Genomic DNA, 17,792 nt, shown 5'->3' with positions numbered 1-17,792 from the left:
GAGAGAGAGAGAGAGAGAGAGAGAGAAAGGTAGGAAGAGGGAGCCAGCGGGTGCGAGAGAAGGACAAAGGGTGGCTGGGGAGGGGGGAAAAGAGGGGGCAAGTGGTCCAAGTGGACCGGAAGTCAGTGCTCCTCTTCCGGGTCTTCCTTGAATCGTGAGCCCCTTTTTCGCGATCTCGAAGACACGTGTCTCTCCCAACGAAGGATATCTTCTCCGATCGCCCTCGAGCGTTTTCGAGCGCGATACGATCATGAAGATCGAGTGTTCACCGCGATCGTCATGGCCGCGTAATCTCGGTATCTTCGCTTCGCAAGAAGAGGTGTCGAGAGACGCAACGTCGAAGAATAATTCTTCGATAGACGCGACGATCAAGAACGAAGAACCTTGCAAGTAAATCTCTCTCTCTGCGAGCGATGACCATTGTCCTCGATCGCGCTCCTGTACCGGTCCTGAGAACATCCGTTCCAACGCGGGTTTCAAGAGGAACCGGCGGCACTTTGCGGGCGACGATTTACGTTGCGATGCCGAGTTTTGCTGGACCGCACGATAAGGGAGTCGCGCGGTAGAGGGGCAGAGTGCGTCAGTTCGCGTGTCAATTATCGGCCACGAGGTGCATTTGAAACCGAGGAACACGTACTGGTGAACTCACGCGTATTGGCGGTTCGCGGTCGAGACTCGTCTTTGCAGCCGGGCACCGGTGAGCTCACGAACACCATCGTCCCGCGCGTTTTTCGCTGTCTTCATCGAACGTCAGTGCGCCGAGCGGACAAAGGAAAAAGTAATCGGTGATCGGTTCGAGGGTGTTATCCGGTGCGGAGGGGATGGAGATGCGCCCCGTTCTCGTGGCGATCTGCCTCCTCCTCGTCACCCCCATCACCGGCTCTTTCTGGTGAGTGACACACATTTCCCTCTGCGCTGTTCCCTTCTTTTGTTTTGCTCCGTTTGTGCTGTGAAGACGCATCGCTAAATCTTTACAAGAGCATTTATGTATATTAGATTTATATGAAGAGGGATACAGATCAAACAGAGTATAAAGTTCAAGGTTTCTCTTTTCTCGCTGCCCTTTTAATTATTCCTTTGTTAAGAGAGATAAGTATTCTCGAATTAGTAAACAGGTTGCATTCACACAGGTGACCGCTTCATTCTGAGTTTTACTTGTCTAATTATAAACAGTATCTCGAGCTAATGTGAAAAATTTATAAACATTTATAATATTGCTTATGTTATAAATGTAATTTAATTTGGTTTTTATTATTAGACTTTCGCGGGATCCTCTCAGACTTACGAATTCGAAACGTGATAAAACATTTCTCGCTCTGCTACTTTTGACGTGATTATCTTAACGTGATTATCTTAACTGGCAGCAACGGTTGTCTCCGCGATAGGAATAACAACGCGTTTTCGCTTCCCTCGTCAAAGTCTCCCAAAAATGAGATAAAGAGAGAACAGCTTGTCATGTCCTTGGCGCCATTACACGTGACGGCCATAAAAAACGTAGATTAAAAAAACACAAGTCACATGTATGGCACGGTAATTTATCCCGCTTGCTTGTTTAGCTAGGAAAATGGAAATATAGAACAAATATTTCTCTCGTATAATTCGATTCTTACTTATATTTTAACGTATAAACACAATTGCGAGCGTTTTGATTGCGATTTCATTGACATCATGGATCTATTCGTCACAATTCCCTCTTTTTAACTTACTTGCTTGTGTTAAATTATAAATACTTGTTTATTATACGCAGCTAAGCTTCCGTATCCAAGTCCTATTCCGATGACCCTTTTAGTAAGTTATCATTTTTGCGTTTAACGCCAGTACTGATTGCTATACTCTCGTCCGCGTATCTTCAATCTCAGTACAAGTGTTGCCATGATATTACGCGTACGTGGATACGAGATTGTCGCTTTGGTTGCATTTTAAAGCCAATACTTGGCGAACGTGAAGAACTAACGAGTGCTCCAGTTTCGAGGTGCGTCATCTGGGTTATCAATTACGTCGCGCGTTACACGCACGTAAGATGAGTAATGGCGCTATAAATCCTCCTTTGGTAGTTATCCATGCTCTTATAAGCAAGCTCCGTCTTGAGATTTATGACTTTATTTTGTGCGTACGTAAATCGCTCATTATTGAACGCAAACGCAGCCTCGCTAAATATCTCTTTATTTCCGACTGTGACTACATGCGAACTCATTTTGCCTATTTGTTAAATCACTCTATTTCAGCTTATTTTTAAATTGCGATGATTGTGTCGGTTGACGAAGGAGATTCTAAAATATCGAACGTAACAATTAGCGCGACGCGAGATCACGTGACACTTTCAGTAGCTACCGTTGAATCCCAATTATCTCGACGAGTAACAATAAATTATTCGGTAGCGTGACATTTTGTGTACCTCACTTTGTTACGCAAATGTTTGCATGGTGATAGAACGTTATCGTGCCCGTGCCACTCGGGATAACAGCATCCGGAGACGGACTGTGTCGTATCTATCTAGCGTAGCACGCTTTGTGCATATATCAACAAGGTGAAAGTAATTCAATTACTATCATATACTGGAAACATCATAAAATTAATTACCACGCAATTAAGAGCGATTATTGTACCAATTTTGATCAGGTAGATACTTTTTGGGGGGGTTATGAATGAAACGTTTTCCTGAGTGCTCATTTACGATGGGTCAAGTTTAGCAGAGTCAGAGGAAAGCTTGCTCGCGCAGGAATGAGGATGGAGTCCCTCTTGAGACTGGTTAAATATTTGTTTCCGATTTAAGACGGATTTCTGCATCCTGACGATGTGCCGTGAGTCCGCACCTTGTTGCTTTCTGGCTCGCTTGCCTGTCGCAGCCGTCGTTCACGGCGTGTTTGATAAATATATTAGGAGGATGACGGTTTGTGTTTCGATAACAGGTACTTAACGGCCAGACTGGAAACTCGCCGCTCTTTCTTTCTGCGTGCTTCGTCCATCATCTGTGAGTTAATCTGCGGCTACTATCGCGCATGAAGACACGTGTCGCACCGTTTTATCCGCTTCAGCAGTTATTGCGACGCATACCACAGCTACAAAATTCAATCTATAAATCTCGTAAATTTATTAGAGCAATTCGTACACGCATGAGTTTTTTAATTGAAAGATTATCTATAGAAATTGAAAGTTTTATTCCTTTATCATGATATTTCGACATTATTAAAAATGGCGTAGGTACTTATTGAACATACGTACTACGGTGATAAGTATCGCGATGCAATGTATAAATTAATACGCATTGCTTTGACATGAATTTATCGGTATATACATATTAAGGATATTAACTCTCTAAAATTCTTAAAATTCTTTAAATTAGAGGCTGGAGATCTAGAAATGTTTCTACCGAACCCCGGCGAAACGTCATCTCTGCGATCCTCATTCCCGCGGAATGCCGCCCTTGCTCCGAAAATATTGCGGGCACCATAAATCAGTCGGTCGTACGATCGTTCGTCATCGAGTCGCGCATTACGTCCTTCTCGCGAATCTTCCTAGGGAGCCCGCGAGGACCCGGGGCTCCGATTATCCGATTGGAACCGGATTCCCCTTTCGGTTGATCGGCATTCCTCGGTTTTTTCGCGACGAATACTGCTCTATCTCCCTCTCGTTCCCTACTGCTCGCGCGCAGCCGCGTCCCTCCGTCCTTCTCGCGCGGTCCTCTGGGAACGAAGGGACTCGCGGAGGAACCGAGGGAGGATGGGCGATTCACGAAGGGACAAAGACGACCAAAGTGGAGGAGTAAAGAGGTAAAGAAGTGAGCGAGGATGGACAATGGTCTCGCTCAAAGCGTCACCCGTAAATCTCGTTGAGCGCGTATAATTTGTAAGTCGGCAGGAGCCCCCCTCCGCCCTCTTCGTCCTCCGTCGCCCTCGTCGTCCACCGGCAGCCGTTGCCTGCGTTTCTTCCCTCTCAGGAGATATACACGGAGTTCGTTCCACGTTCCTACGCGGCAATCGTATGTCCTGGGCGGCTCGTGCATTTCTTCGAAGTGCTACACGTTGAACGCCGATAATACTGTCGGTTTTTGTATCGGTACACCGTAGAAGAACAATACGCTCTGTGTCGTGAAATTGTTAGATAGTACTTCTTATCTTCTACGGTCTCACAAAATGCATAGACTTAAGATGAAACTTTAATGATTAGGTCTAGGTACGCGATAACGCTTTTTGTTCAGCGGCCAAGAGCAAATACTGAGAGATGCGTGTCCTCTGGATACGTAATCAATTGTTAAACGTACATGCTGTATTCTATTTGATTTTGAAAAGTGAAGAAGTGCGGGCTTTAAGCCAAGTACATAATAATTATTTCACAAATATTAGCACCATATAGATAAGACAGAATCGATAGATAGTTTTATCTGCTTCGGAGACAAGACATGTTGGTCGATCGATTATTTACAATATTTACAAAAAGAGATGGTGTTTGAAAAGGTTTATTACACAAATTGATCGCATTGAAGCAATTTTTTGTGGAAAGTCTCTGTTTACAGCCCTGTATTTTCAGATACGTCGCTCATTTAGTCGATGATTGCGCAGCTTATCGTTATAGTTTCGCGATTTTTCCTCGCCGCTAATCTACGATCTTCGCGCGAGTTCCGCAAAATTTTTATGGACTTTCCGTGAAATCACCGTGGAGGATTACCGTGATTACCAATTACGCCACGGACCATTCCGATTTTCATACGAGTTGGGCGTCACGCGTCTCGCATTAATAAGCAAACCCGCTCTCGCCCGCCGTGCCGCGCCGCGCCACGCCGCCTCGCGCGCGCGCTTTCACGCGTCGCTTCGTCTCCGCGAGCGACGCGATCGAGCGGCGGATAGTCGCGCGCGATCGATCGCAGGTGCGTGGCACGCAGACAGGCCCGAGAACGCGCGCGATAGATCGGCGGTCGGCCGTCGATGTATCGTAACGGCGAGCCTCGGCGATAATACGATAGCGGGCTCGCGAACCCGGCCAATGGGCCGCGGTGGGCAGTCCGCGGCTACCATCCTGCTGGTTGGACAACCCGATCCGCTCCCCCACGCTTCCCCACCTGGACCATTCTCTTCGTTCTCTCTCACCTGCTGTATATTCATAATCATAAGATCGCGCTCGCCGCGCGGTGCGTGAGCACGCATGCGCTTAGATCGCGCACGCATCGGCAATCGGCGAACTTACGAGCGGCAAAGCAGGTGGATTTATTTATTGAAAAGATTCTACATTTTGCATGTAATTGGATAAGTCTGTATATCGTTTGTGACGAGCGGCGAGAAGCGACTAACGTTAGTTAAAACAGCTGATATACTTGTTTATTGAATTACTGATATTTGAAGTTTACTTTTTAATGATGCTTCTTAAAGTTACAAATAGGAAAATTAATTGATTCTTACGTATTTAATATTTGCGAAGAGTTTACAATAAATTGCATTTAATATACAATACAAAGTTTGGGAAGATAGTTGTATATTCGAATACATTTTAATTTTATTTTATTTATACGAAATTTTTATTTCATGTATACGAATTCGTTGCTTAAAATAAAGTAGATATAAACGCCGCTTATACAGCTCGTAACTGATTTATCGTTTGCCAATGTGGCTTCACGATTGTAGGTCGATATTAATGGTGTTGGAGCTGTTAAATTAGATTAAATTAAAATCAATTTAATTACATATTCTTACTGTCTGCGATAATTTACGGTGCGTCTTGCGCGGAAAGGCATACTTTACGACACGCTCTTAATATGAGTATTATTAGTCCGGATGGCGCGTAATAATTCTTGATTACTATAATTACACGATGTACGTGACTGATCGTGTCGATACGCGAGCAGTGACGTTGGTGCTAAAGCGGTCTTAATCATAGGTACGAATTTTATTCTCAGAACATGCCGAGCAAGATCTAAGATATCGCAAATTGACGATATTTTTCATTTAACGTATTCGTAACTGTTCAATTAAATATACACGTTCTTCCTTCCCTCGACGTAGGTAACAGATATAATAGTCACTTTTACATATTTTTTGGTGATAAATGTGAAAGTAAGGATAAGGATATTTCAGAAATCTGTTGACGTACGACTACGATTATTATAAATCAATATCTCAGATTTTTCTTTTGCTTCTTGCGTAAATGGTGAAATCTTCGCGCTCGAAGAGGGTCGTTCTCCGTCATACGATGTCAACGTAGACACACATAATTCATCCCCTTTCCATCTTTTTGTCCCGCATATGCTTGATATACGGCTTCGCCGTTGTGAGATTTTTGAATTAAATATAGTGCCTCCGACTTTTTCCAGTCACGAATATACGCTCGATCATTCGCGACCGAGGCGGTTGCGTTCCGCTACTTTTGCGAGATGGAAATACGATAGGTGCATAACGCACGTATTCACATACGCTACGCATGCCAAATTAATATATATAACATACATGTAGAACGACATTCCAGCGAACGCTGCATTTTTTAATAAGAATGGTTATTCGTCAGCATTACATATCTATAATTATTTATTTAATATAATCAAATTGATCTCTACTAATTATCTTATTTAGTGGTCGAGAGTTATATAATATTACTTAGTATTAAATATAAAAAAAAAACCACGGCGAAATATGTCTTTGTACAAAAGATTCGCTTCCAAGAGTGCCCGAGCGGTCATTTAACGGTGGTTGTAATCAGCAAAACCGCTCGTCGGTTATCCTATAATTACGACCGTTTCCGTCAGTTTATAGTGACACTCACCATAAATTCGTCGCGGTAAGATGAATCGTAAAACGTTCGCGGGTGATAATAGTGAGAATCTGGTACTCTAATTATGGTTTTGTCGACGCTTTAATAACACTGCAACGTTTCTCCGGTGAAGGGGACGCTGTATCTCCGCAACGGGAACCAAATTCGTGTCTTTTCCTTGTTTAATCTCAGTCTAGTCAAACATTGATAATTACTATCCGAAAATTTGATTTTGATGTTAAAATATTAATATGATACGAGCTTATATGAATATAAGCTGATTAAACGTATTCGCGCTCGCACTGATGACTTTAGTACTTGCTTTATTTTATTCGTATGAAAAAATTGCCGATACAATGATACCATTATGACAATCAACGCTCGTATTAGCTTAATGTTAGTACAATTAGCGAAATATTATATATTTTTAGCATACGTTAGAAAATTTATGGGAAATAATTGGTGTACCGCGGTACTAAATATCAAAATATCAATTACTCGCGCCGAAAATAAATTTCTATTAAGCCCACCTGTTTTAGAACCGTTCACAGTTTGTGCCCCCCGTAATGCCACAGATTTGCTTCTTTTTTTTTTTAGCGAGCGGCACGTTAAAGAAATGCTCGATTTGTCACGACGCGGGGCGTGTCAATCATTGCCGGGTCAAAATACGGCGGGGCATAATAACGGCAGTGAGCCGGCAATGACACGGGTATCAGAAACGGGGTGGTTAACGACGGGTGTCCGCGGTTGGGAAATGAGGCCCCTCGCCCTCCGGCCCCTCGTGCTTGCACACTGGCTCCTCTCTTTGCGCGAAATGCAGCATGGCGTGACGCAACAACACGCACCACGTGCGGGCCACGCACAATGCTCGTAATAATTTTCTCTCCTCCTTTCGCGTTATCGCTTTTTTTTGTTTATTTCCACTATTCCCTTCCCTTTCTTCCTTTTTCTTCCTTGTCCTCTGTCGACATCCTCTTTCTCTCTCTCTCTCTCTCTCTCTCTCTCTCTCTCTCTCTCTCTCTCTCTCTCTCTCTCTCTCTCTCTCTCTCTCTCTCTCTCTCTCTCTCTCTCTCTCTCTCTCTCTTTGTCTCTCTTTTTCTCGTGCTTTCTCCTTCTTTCTTTTTCGTTGCGTTTCTCGCCTTGATCTCCCCGAGCTTCGCTTGGTCTGCTCTGTTACTGTCGTTCGCGTACTACCGTGCCTATAAATGATTTACCGGACGTTCCCCCTATAGAGTACCCGATTGGTCATGGTTTCGCTGCGCCAATGGTACGGTGTTAATGCGACTTTATGTCGGGCGTGAATGAGTACGTGGCCCTTTTTCAATTTGAGCCCTCAGTCATTCTTTTCTCATTTATATCATTTTTTTTCTATTCATTTATTCATTGTATTGTTCCTATGAACGGGATATATGATTAGATAAAAGTCGTTTATTTCTATTAAGCATTTTTGACATTTAACATTTTTGCAATGTTTTTATTATGTTTAAATTATATATGCTATTCGGACTTGTTTTTTTTTAAATTAAAATACCGTATTGGGGTTTACTTATTGGAGTGTACAACATTTTCAAAGAATCCTGTTAACTAATTTTGCGAAATGTAAATTTTATTTAACATTATTGACACTTCATACTTTCTCGACGCGTTTATTATTAATAACTGATCAATTCAAGCATGACGCACTTAATATTTCTGGAATGCATGCTTGTTGGACATATCGTTGTATCTTTGTCAGACACTGTTATGACGGACCACGATCGATTTTGATGGAATGTTAAGCCTAGAGAGGGAAAGAGGAGGAGAGGAAAAGGAGCATAGAGAAAGGGAGAAAGCATCTCTGTGTGCTTGGGCATGCCAGAAGGAGTATTCCAAATTGTTTTAGTGGCGCGTGCAGGACGCACCTGCTATGTACGGAATTTTAAGACCCCGTTATTATCACATATCGCTCGAACTTTATCAGTCAGATCCCAAATATCGGTTTTATTAAGGTGAACGCATACCACGCATAATTCATTACGGTGGGCGCGCGAGCTCGCGCACGAATTCCGAGTCCTCGAGAGTCCGAAGAAGCTGATTAAAAATTCGCACAATATGGTGGCGAGAGATCGGCGTGTCTTTTTATTTCTCTTCTCTGGAGCGCTCGCTTCGGCGTTCAAGCTTAAGCGGAGCACGAATTCTTCGAGATTCACTAAAAAAGAAACTATTGAAAATGTAACCTGGTCCCGGTGACCCTTGCCACCAATTTGTTCGAGACATTCTCAGGTTGAATCAACTTGCTCCTTTTTTCCACCCGTGAGTCCTTGCTGGATTCACGAACCTACGCTACCATATGGCCCTGGCTTCACTTTTTAGTCCCTTTTCCGTCTGTAACTATTGTAAACCTAATCATGTTGCAGACATCGGTTCATATGCAGATATAATTGTAGCTTAATTATGAGAAAGATTACTCTAACGAGAGATCCGAATATAAACGTTTATAGTAGATAAATTTAGGAGGAATTGAGAGACATAACATATACTAAATTGCATAGGCAGAAATATAAGAAATAAACTTATCTTATCATAGATTTATAGTCTTTTTTGATAGATTGCATAATTTGTGACATAACTTACAAGGGAAATTTATGACGCAAATAGATAAATAATAGATTTAATAAATCATTTTAGAAAAGTAAAAAATAAACTCATCTTTATAAAATATAAATTTAAGCTTACAGAGGCTTAATATAAATATTATACGATTTTAATGAACTTTTTATAAATACATATTTACTAATTTAACTTAAATTTTCCTTAAAACATTCAGGAAATGTCGTAACTTCATTTTGTAAAGGGGAAAAATTAAACTTAGAAGAATATTTGCCATCTTGTCGCTTCAAGTTCAATTTTTTTGCCGGGAATTTTTTGATCGATAAGATCGCGTAGAAAATGAACTAAAATCGAGAGAACGGAATGGAACGAGTGCACAAAATGAGCACATGCTCGGAACCACTTTGGCACATGTACGTAAGCTCTGTGATAGAGTGGCTTCGTTCCGTCGTGGTCCTTTTCGTCATCTGCATGGCCCAACGCCGCTGTCTGCTACACGTCGTCGAGCAACAAGAGGATGATTTAGATTGAACGCGCATATTTAGCAGCCACGAGTTGTTGTGACTTTCTACTTCCGCTCGCCATTCTTTCATAAATTGCTATCTCTCTACTGGTTCTCTTCTTCGTCTACGTGAAATGATTAGTCTTATTCTGTATCATGTTTTGGATGCAGAAATCATGCATTTTTTTCACATGCTTATCGAAGATACTCGCGATAAAATTTACTCCACTTTTTCTCGCGTTAATCGCGTTAAAAAAATAATTCTTATCTCGAATCTTGTTTGAGATTCCAAGTAGAAGTTCTTCCTTCAAACTTAAGGTAGACCGGGGCACGTTGTCACACATTTTTTGTATTTTTTACATTCAATATTTGAGAGTACTGTGATATGCCAAAATTTCGAGGAACCCTCAGCTTCAATTGGACAGTATCGAATTTTGTGTGATTGTTACTCTACAGTTGTTACATAACAATAAATAACGACAGGTCGCTTGTGACAACGTGCCCCGTGACCGGGGCACGTTGTCACATCAAATGTAATTGCATGCAAAATGTTATCCAAACTGTATTCAACGTAAATACCCAGGTAGGAGGCACATGTCATTTTGACGTCAATTGACGTCAAAAGACGTCAAAATGACAGAATTTTGACGTCAATTGACGTCAAAATGACATGTGCTTCCTACCTGGGTATCAATATATTATAGTGCGCTGCAATGTAAAAAAGTAAAATCCTTCACAGAAACATTTATTTTATTTCAAAAAAGTACAAAAAGCACGAAGTTTTCGTCTTAATCTAAATACAAGAATTCCACTCGAATGCGCAACTTATTGATCGTTAACAGCAAGACGAATTACTTCTAGATCGACTACTGCGGCTCTCGCAGTTTTCCGTTTGTAGGAGCGCACCATATCCCAATTGCACCTATGACATTAAAATTCGTGACAACGTGCCCCGAGGGCATTTTTTTACTCCAAACAGCCTCATGGCCGACACGTTTGAGATATTCATAAGGTTAGGTATTGCACGCGGTAGGTAAAAGTACATACTTTAAGATAATATAAAGGTCTATTCTGAAAAAACATAAGCTTCATGTCCAGTACGTTGAATATTAGACAATAAAATTTTACTTACGGTCGCAAAAAACTTTCAAGTTGATTTTACGTCAACACGGCTGGAGCAATCTCAACACTGTAAACACACCAAAGATGGGCATACACTAACACGTTTTGGGAATGACGGGTGCTGCCCTCTGGTTATTAGTTTTTTAAATAAAGCCGATGTGACAACGTGCCCCGGTCTACCCTACTCATTTACCATATGCATAACACAGTCTATCACAATTAAGTGAAGAAAGTCGCGACAGAATTCTCGTTTCTTCTCCTGCCTCAAATACTGTAAGATCAACGGAGGCAATGATAACGTTCTTGGCCGCGAGATTTCCGATTTTCTTTATAGCTTCTTCCTATTCCATATACTTTCATTCGAACTGTGCAAAGTATTCGAGGAATCCGCTGGTGGGCCTATCAACTCGTTTTCTCCTTCTTCTCTCTTCTCTTGCTTCTTTTCGCGGACTCTCTCGTTGAAGCGATCTCTCTTCTTCCTCCAATCTGCTCTCTACGAAAACGTTTCTTTCTTTCTCTCTCGCGAAACCCCCTTATTTCTCCCCCCGTCCCTCCGTTCGTCGCTCGTTCTGCAAACCGGCCGAAAGAAGCCAGCAACGTTGCTCTCTCGTCACTGTCTATCTGAGCAGACAGCGTGGAGCTGCCTTCGAGCAAAGTGAGGGCGTCTAATGAGGCAATAAATAAGTCGACCGCCCTAACCGGCCTCTCCACGCTTTTCGTTCGCGACGACGTGTCCATCCTCGAGTTCTTTTCTTGCCTCCGCGTACACGAGGTGGGGCCCGATCTCCTCGATTCTAGCCGGGATCTCCTTCTTCCCCCTCACCTCCCCCTCGAGCGTTCCGCTGGCTCGATTGTCGTCGATTAAACCGAGTCTTCCCCCGTTTTTTCGTCTAGTAGCGGATCTCGGGATGCCTTTTTGCGAGGGCTCTGCCACGCAAGAGAAGGAGTACAAGCGAGTGACGGGACTGTTAAAGCTCGTTACGCATATAAATTCGATATGTTGAATTTTGTTAATTTAAGGAACGATAGATTAGTCAGCGATCATTATTTTATGATGTTGTGTTACGCCAATGTGTTGCGAAATGTATCCTCATAATTATATTGTACCTACTTGTGCAGTGCACTGATATTAAAAAAATGAAGTATCTAATTACTATATTTTATTATTAGATATATATACATATTAAAATTGATTTTTTTGTCGTCTAATTGAAGGATATAACGTACAGCTGTTGCTTCATTTTTATATACTTTTTTACCTTTATTTTTATTTCATATCTCTTGTTGGTTTTAATTTTTTGAACTTATTTTTCATCGATCATTTTTCGAGTGAAGCGAATAAAACTGGCAAATGTTAGTTCGTGGAAAGTTACGAAATCACGCGATCGGCAGGACGGAAGACGAATGGCAACGTAGTGCCTGACCACTCCAATTCCCATTAACTCGCCTTCCAGCGATATTAATAGAGGCGCGGGTGCAAAACATTCAGCGTAAGCGGCGCTCGTCAAACGCGACGTGTTTGCAATAACGCCGTAACTTTATTATCCGCCTCCGGGGGATTGGACTTTTAGTATCGACGCGCAGCGGTCCTGCGGTCCGTTTATTTGACTAACGGGGTGAGATGCGCGCGGCCACTGGGAAACCGGGTCTTTGAAGTCAAAAGGTCGGATAAACCTCCGGTTAGAAGGTTGCCTTCGCCTCTATCCGCGGCATATGTGACGCTTTTCCGATGGAGGCTACCAATGTGAATTACAGACGCAATGAGAATAGACCGAGGCGTCGCGTCGTCGTGATAAATTAGTGAAATGCGCCGAATATTATTTTAACGTGATTGTTGTACGTTTTAATTTTCAATTTATTGGATTACTATTATTAAATTGTTCGGATTATTCCGGGAGAAATTTCGTGATTAATTGGTATCGTAATAGCGCGACTAATTCGCGGTAACACGTAGTTTATGACCGCGTAGTAAAATATCTGAATGCGAATATTATTTCGATAAGTCATAGATTTAACTTCTCGTATTTATGATAGGAAGTAATCTATAGGTATATTATACAACTAGAAATAAAACGCGCGTCACATTTTTCGGGATTTGCATAAAACATGGTGATCTGCAAATTTATTTGAATAAGCCGTGTATAAAAGCTGCGTGTAAATGTTTACTATACCAACGGACATATCCATTTCCAACTCTCCCATAAAATTCACACGTCATAAGACTTTTGCGCCACCGCAATAGCACGGCTTAATACAATGTTTAACTTCTCGTAGTTTCGCGCACTTGCAACTTCTCGGAATCGCTATATCTATGTCGCTCGTCTATTATCTTACGCCTAGGTTTAGTTGCATTCTCAGTGTAGATTGATGCCGAGTCGAGAAATAGTACATACGTTAATTCTAGGAAGATTTCGCAGCCTCTGACAGCTGGTCGTGATCTAAGAGAACTAGGAAACATGCGTAAGATCACGTTTTCCAACTTTCCCCTCTCTGATCGATATAAGGGGGGAAAAATCGATCAGGAAAAAATCATTTGAGATCGTATAATAAAGAATTAGGGTTGTCGATGGAAGGAAAATATAGGGTACTTTAACAAAGATATAAGACATGTGTTAGTAGTGATATTTGGTGAATCGAGGGATACTCTTTGTTGAGAACATCCTGCTTGATCCGATAATGCAATATGTTTTATGTGAACGTTTTCGTTTACGAAGGCAGGATACGGTCTCCTCTGGAAAACCCTCGTAACAGATTGAAAAAGCTTTGGCGCTTGTCGTCCGTCAGACTCTATCGGGACCAAAGGCCTTAACAGGAATATCGACGAATCGAAGTTCCTGCAGCTTGTACTCTGTCAGTGGGCCTGATCGTCCCGCGAGACGTTACATGTGCCATATTTTGCTCCAACGAGAACGACGATCTGCTCTCCTTTCCCCCCCTCTTCTTTCTCTACCTCGCCCATATCTCTTTCCATCTTTCTGTTTCACTCTTACGCGCAAAATCATTCCTCGATCTTTCTCGATCCTCGATTTCTCGTGAATTCTCGTATCCCGCGCATCATCTCGCGTATCATCTCCGTTCTCGTCGTCATCGTCTTCGTTCTCGGTTATAGTCGCCACTCGAGGTGGAATCCTCCTCGCCCAAATGACGATGTCACTCTCGTGCACGACTCCTCCATGTCGTACTACCTCTGGCTTCTTATTCCCGTTCGTGCAGAACGAAAAGCGGGCGAGGTGAAGGGCAGGGGGGGGGCGGGGAAGGCGGGCGGGGAGGCACATTGGGAACGGGCGCGCGAGCAACCGTCCTTAACGGAATTATTGCCATTAAGGTCGTTGCATTCCCGAGAGGCCGTCGTGTACGCGCCCCGGCATCCTACCGACGCAGAACTAATGATCTTAATTAACGTTTCGTAACGAAGGTCGCCCGGACTGTCCCTCTTTCTTCTTCTTCTTCTCCATTTCTTCCTCTTCCCTCCCTCTAACCCTTCCTGCGCCCCCACCGTTTCTCTTTTTACCTTTCCGCCTTCGTGCCCTCCGTCCTCCGCGCGCGGGTCCGCGCGCTTCTTCCTCCTCGTCCTCCTTCTCTCTTCGTCCTTCTTCTGGTACCCATCTGCCTCCGAGTCGTTCTCCTCGACTTCGTAGTTCCCACCGCTCGTAGTTCACCGCTCAGAATCCATTTCGCTTTATTTCTTCTTTCTTTTTTCTACCCCCAGTGCAATCATCAAGCTGTCCCCCTCCGCTCTTTCTCGCTCCTTCCTCTTTACACCCTCTCGACGTACTCGCTCGTTCTTTCCGTTTCTATAGCGTCCTTCTTCCCCCTCCATAACATTCGTTTCTTCTCTCTTTCTCTCTCTCTCTATATATATATTTTCCTTTTTCATTCGTAGAATTGGTTACGTCGTCACGAGTTTAATGCGTCGGAGCTTTAATTATCGTAATGGCGTTAGCGTGCTCAGATTCAACTGTCGTACCTAACTATTCGCAATGTACTTATCCTTCTTCCTCGCCTTCTTCGACGGTTTTTTCCGTCGTTATTCTCGCGGTATCGCAAGTCTCATTTTCCCGTCTGTTACGAAGTTCCAGACGCATTACAATCACTATACTAGCTTATTCTTTTGTCACTTCTCGTCGTTCCATATCATTTGATCATTGGCCTACTATAATTAAAGTTTCACGTACCACTGCTTGTGAATTAGTCAGATATATTTAATATACATTAGGAGTACAGAAGAAAGAGGAAAAGAGAAGAAACCGGGAGACAGTAACTTTCATTGGCATAATAATTTCACGTTGTGTCGACCGCAATTGCACGGTGTCAATACAATTACTATAATTCACTCGTCGTTAGTAAATTACGTGTATCAAGCTAGCACCGCCGCTTCAGCAGCCGCAATCGAATAAAACGTATATACAGAAATTTAGCGCTTTTTTCCTTGTTAACTTACCGCACTGTTATATAACAGTGCGATAAATTAACAAGGAAAAAAGCGCTAAGTTTCTGTATACGAATTATATAACAGTGCGATAAATTCGTTACAGAACGCGATCTAATTATTTACGTGGAAAACACGAAAAATTGGTGATATTAAAACAATTCGTTGAGAATGACAAATCTCTCGTGTTCAGGCGATGCTAATGGGGTAAATCCGAATTCTCTGTAAATAGCGAAGCTCCCAACTGATTTATGAGGCACGACGGTGTGCTTAAGGAGAAATAAATTCTGATCCAAACACGAGCGATTAATCGCGAGGATCAGGGCTGCAGCCGAGACACAACAGTCGTGCTCGTCGAGCCACCGAGATTCTACGCGGGCTCTAGAAGGAACGGATAAGCGTCAGGAGAAAGGAGAGCTTCCGCTTAATCTCACGTTCACGCGAAGACCGTTCCTTTTTCCACATTGCACTCGCGCGCGCTCGCGCGCGGAAAGATATTGCGTAGCTAAATAACCGGCAACTTGGCCGCGGGATTTGTAGCTTCCGTAAATTATTCTGACCGTTCTCCTCTCTAGCGCGTGTCGTGTCTCTCGAGAGCAATGACGTTGCGCTCCGAGTTCCTCGCGGTTCGCGTGATTATATCGTTGTCTTGAGTATTGAGCGCAAATAGGTTAATTAGATGCCGCAAAACTTCTCGCGTTTAAATTGCTATATTTTTTATGTTCAAGAATTATCGCATATTATATTTGAACTCTTTATTTATGTCAATATTCACCTAATGTTATCGTAACAAATTGTCAAATTTGAACAGATGCAAAAAATGCATGTATGTAGGTACTTATATATTTATAACGACCTTATTTTATTGGTAATTCTTAGTTAACAAAGCTATTGGATATATTTAATATCATACATGTGATATATTTAACCATGTATTTTAATTTTTGATTCTACAGGACTGTAGGAAGCCAGCTGGTGATGGATCCGATGCTTGTCTGCAAGAAAACAAGACGGCTGAAGGGGAAGCTAGCCGACATTTGTCGTAAGGAGCCGTCTCTGCTGAAAGAAATCGCGAAGGGCGTTCAAGTAGGCACTAGGGAATGTCAGTACCAATTCCGAAATCGAAGGTGGAACTGTACGACTGTCAGGAGGTCTCTCAAGAAGATTCTGCTCCGCGGTAAGCTTCATCGAGGTGCTCAAATCGACGACAACTAATTTCAGAGATAGTTGGCGTCGTTGGCAATCGGGATTGAATAATTTTTATTATTTTTAGTTTCCATTGATACGTATATTTAACATAATAGATTACATATCTTTAATAGCTTTTTTTCAATATTTAAATAAATTTAAATTGTGGAAGAATTAATTTTTCTTTATATTTTATAATAAACGAAGGACATTTAAAGATCCGAACTCGCCGCGGCCTTTTGCGCACGTCGGACACTCGATCCCGTAAATTCGTGAATCCGGTCGCATTATTCGCGAGTCATGGGCGCAAGGTCGAGCAAACGTTATTCCGGGGCCCCGGTTTCGTCCTCTCGCACCGAAAAAGGGATCTCCGGTCCTACGGTGCCCCTTTCAGAAGCGAGAAGGGGGCCCAAGCCCACGACAATGCACACGCTAGCGGCAGATTACAGGGCGCTACTCGTTCGACATTAGGCGAACCGGATGTCGATTACACACTCCCCTACAGGGCCCGAGGGCGATTCGTTACGATTAAATGCCGGTGCCCGATCGGCACACCTCCAGAATGGGCTACCCCTTTAGGACCTTTAAGGACCTTTCTACGTGCGGGGCCTTTTTAAGGGGCCCCTCTCCGCGTGTGGAGCATGACGTTGACCACTCTATACCGATACGAGTCTATTAACGATCGTAAAACACAATGCACAACAATAATAGCCCTCGTATTTTCATGTTTTCATTTAGGATAATCGACTATTATTTTCAATGAAACATGATATCATATTATTAAATATTATTTTTCTTATATTCTTTTACACTTTTACACTACGTAGTTTTAAATTATATTTACATAGAGTTTATTGGAACGAAAATAGATGTATAAAAAAAGAATGCAGTTTAAGTTAGATTTATTTTTAAAGATATATAAAAAAAGAGAGAAATGTGTGTGTGTTGGTATTCTTTATTCGTATAACATATATTTCTTATTATAACATTTTACAATATTATTTTATTTTATTGTACAACTTGGAGAGGGCATGGTTTTCCTTTGTGCCTTACTCTTTAAGACTGTATGACTTTTTTCGAGTTAGGATGCGTTACGAACGAATGAGTGGTAATTATTTTTAAATTAGCCTTAATGGGAGATCCTAGAGACAGCGCTTCGGTAGCTAGAAAAAAGATAATGACTACTCTCTTTAATGTTGGGACTGTTTCGACACGTATACGACTATG

The 17,792-nt window shown here is 42.4% G+C and overlaps 1 protein-coding gene across 1 annotated transcript in view; it reads left to right on the top strand.

Annotated features, from left to right (window-relative positions):
- Positions 1 to 130: 130 nt before the first annotated feature.
- LOC139785565 (protein Wnt-6) overlaps positions 131 to 17,792 on the top strand; it is a 36,957-nt gene continuing 19,295 nt past the window's right edge. The window contains exons 1-2 of the mRNA XM_071724732.1: positions 131 to 889; positions 16,334 to 16,554. Coding sequence (XP_071580833.1) covers positions 822 to 889; positions 16,334 to 16,554 — 289 coding nt within the window. The 5' untranslated portion in view covers positions 131 to 821. The remainder of the gene's footprint in view (positions 890 to 16,333; positions 16,555 to 17,792) is intronic.

Source organism: Temnothorax nylanderi, unplaced genomic scaffold (assembly GCF_030848795.1).
Source record: "Temnothorax nylanderi isolate EJ_2023f unplaced genomic scaffold, tnyl_v1.0 TNYL_tig0829_pilon, whole genome shotgun sequence".
NCBI lineage: Eukaryota > Metazoa > Arthropoda > Insecta > Hymenoptera > Formicidae > Temnothorax > Temnothorax nylanderi.
This window is presented reverse-complemented; position numbering and strand designations above follow the sequence as displayed.